At 42.3% G+C, this 2500-nt stretch overlaps 2 protein-coding genes across 2 annotated transcripts in view; one reads left to right on the top strand and one right to left on the bottom strand.

Moving 5' to 3' along the window:
* LOC144513476 (complement C1q-like protein 4) overlaps window positions 1-1521 on the top strand; it is a 2403-nt gene extending 882 nt beyond the window's left edge. Inside the window, exons 3-4 of the mRNA XM_078244565.1 lie at window positions 572-703; window positions 1041-1521. Of these exons, the coding sequence (XP_078100691.1) occupies window positions 572-703; window positions 1041-1327 (419 nt within the window). The 3' untranslated portion in view covers window positions 1328-1521. The remainder of the gene's footprint in view (window positions 1-571; window positions 704-1040) is intronic.
* Window positions 1522-1666: 145 nt separating this feature from the next.
* Window positions 1667-2500, bottom strand: part of LOC144513477 (uncharacterized) — a 17166-nt gene continuing 16332 nt past the window's right edge. The window contains exon 5 of the mRNA XM_078244566.1: window positions 1667-1965. Coding sequence (XP_078100692.1) covers window positions 1853-1965 — 113 coding nt within the window. The 3' untranslated portion in view covers window positions 1667-1852. The remainder of the gene's footprint in view (window positions 1966-2500) is intronic.

The raw sequence follows: 2500 nt of genomic DNA, 5'->3' as shown, positions 1-2500 counted from the left end.
GATGGCTGTGTATGTGAGCAGGAAGAGGAAGGTGGATGAATCTGTTGATATTAATGTGACTCTGCTGTTTACTCGGATGGTGAAAGCCAGAATCAGGATTGACTTTAGTTATTATAAAGAGATGAAGGATGTGGATCAGTTCAGTGTGATCTGGGCCCATGGTGATGTGTTGAGCTCTGTTGAAGGAGAACAACTCATCTTTTCTCAGGAGATGATGTCATGTATTTAAGAGTTTATGTATTTATTTATTGTTCTGTTGAAAAGAGATTATTTTTGTAGATAACAAGATGGAACATTGATAAAATAAAGTTCCTTTAAAAATCAAAATCTCTCTCTCTCTCTCTGTCTCTCTGTCTCTCTCTGTCTCTGTCTCTGTCTCTGTCTCTGTCTCTGTCTCTGTCTCTCTGTCTCTCTCTCTCTCTCTCTCTCTCTGTCTCTGTCTCTGTCTCTGTCTCTCTGTCTCTCTCTCTCTCTGTCTCTCTCTCTCCCTCTGTCTCTCTCTCTGTCTCTGTCTCTGTCTCTGTCTCTGTCTCTGTCTCTCTGTCTCTCTCTCTCTCTGTCTCTCTCTCAGTCCGACAGGTTGCATTCTCAGCCTCTCTGGTGGCTGGAGGTGAAACAACTATTGGACCCTTTCCCACACACACTACCCTGATCTACAAACACGTTGTCACCAACATTGGAAATGCCTACAACTCAAACACAGGTAGATATGCTGGCTCTATACATGCTAAAAGTCCTGATTATTTACATGGAGTCTGGTGGAGATATGCTGGCTCTATACACGCTAAAAGTCCTGATTATTTACATGGAGTCTGGTGTAGTTTGGTGATGGTGATTTCGGGGCTGTTTCATGTTAAACTAAAAGGATCTTCCTCTTTAACTAAAAGGTCTATCTCTGTAGGGATCCTTTCATAATGTTGTCAGACACTTAGAATAATAATCTGAATCTGTCAGCAGCAACAACACAACTTGTGCATCCCTTATATATTTCACTTGTGTGTTGCTGTTCAAAACATTTTTTTATTTTCCAATTCCAACAGGTCTTTTCACTGCCCCGCTGAGAGGAGTTTACCACTTTCAGTGGTGGGTAGGTGCACATGGTGATGGTGGCGCCCACGCTTCATCTGCTGGGTTGTTCAAGAACTCAGACCACATTTTCTTGGCATGGGAGCAACAGACGTCCCATTTTGGGACTTCCTCTAATGGCGTTACCCTGTATCTGGAGGTGGGAGACATTGTGTCTGTGAGTCTGTGGGCTAACACTTTGGCGTTTGACAATCTGTTTCACCACACCACCTTCAGTGGTCATCTGCTGTTCACCATGTAAGACAGAAACAGCAGCTCTGTGATAGTCACGCAGGTTTTTGTTGTCTTAAACAAGTCTTCATAGCACTTCATAGATTTGATCTGATTTCATCTGCATCTTAATATTAATAAGTAATAATAGTATTATAACTGATAACTGATTCTCTCTTGTTTCTGTCATTTTAATCAAAAAATAAACATATATCATTGCAATTATATCTGAGTGTTTTTTTATTCTTCTTGTTTCTACTACTACATTTATTGAGACTTTTGTTAACTATATATTATATATACTATATTAATAATAAGTAATCCTTTGCCCACACATCATCCTTACACTGAGAAACATTCAGACACACTCTTATTTCATCTTCATGTTTTTATTTCTCTCATTCCTGAAATCAGATGTGACGTCATGAGAGTCATCACAACAGTGAAGTAACATTCAAACACACAGACAGACAGATATAAGATATAAAACAGGTTCTTCTCCCCAAATTAAAAGAGATTTCTTGATGTGTTGATGGCTGCAGATGGCCAGAGGTTTTTAGAAGATGTCCAAGAGAAAGCAGCAGCACATAGCAGCTAAGCAGCCGGCCAGACACGAGCTCTTAGAGTCCCCGCCACGGTTGATGCCATGATTCGGGTCAGCCACAAACACTGAGAGAGAGAGGGGGGGGAGAGAGAGAGAGAGAGAGAGAGAGAGAGAGAGAGAGAGAGAGAGAGAGAGACAGAGAGAGACAACTGGTTACAACTTAAGGCTTCATGGCCCTATTTTAACGATGTAGGCGCACGGCGTGAAGCACCTGCTGCAGGTGTGTTTAGGGCGTCCTAATCCACTTCTGCTAGTTTAACGGTGTAAAAAGGGTCCGTGTGCCGGGGTCATGGTTCTAAAGGGTTGACCTTAGTGTCTTCATTAATCAGAGGTGTGTTTTGGGCGTAACATGCAATCAACCAATCAGAGATCATCTCCCATTCCCTTTAAAAGCCAGGCGCGTTTGGACCTTGGAGCATTGCTGTTATGATGGAGGATCTGCACCGTAATATTTGTATTTGTTATCTTCTGCATGTGTGTGTGCTGCTGTGTGTGTGTGTGTGTGTGTGTGTGTGCTGCTGTGCGTCCCTGTGTGTGTAACAAGCATAGTGTGCACGCTGTGCACGAGCCTAGGAGCATTTTACTAATGCTCTGTTAAAA

The sequence above is a fragment of the Sander vitreus genome, unplaced genomic scaffold (genome assembly GCF_031162955.1).
Source record: "Sander vitreus isolate 19-12246 unplaced genomic scaffold, sanVit1 ctg259_0, whole genome shotgun sequence".
NCBI classification, from domain to species: Eukaryota; Metazoa; Chordata; class Actinopteri; order Perciformes; family Percidae; genus Sander; species Sander vitreus.
This window is presented reverse-complemented; position numbering and strand designations above follow the sequence as displayed.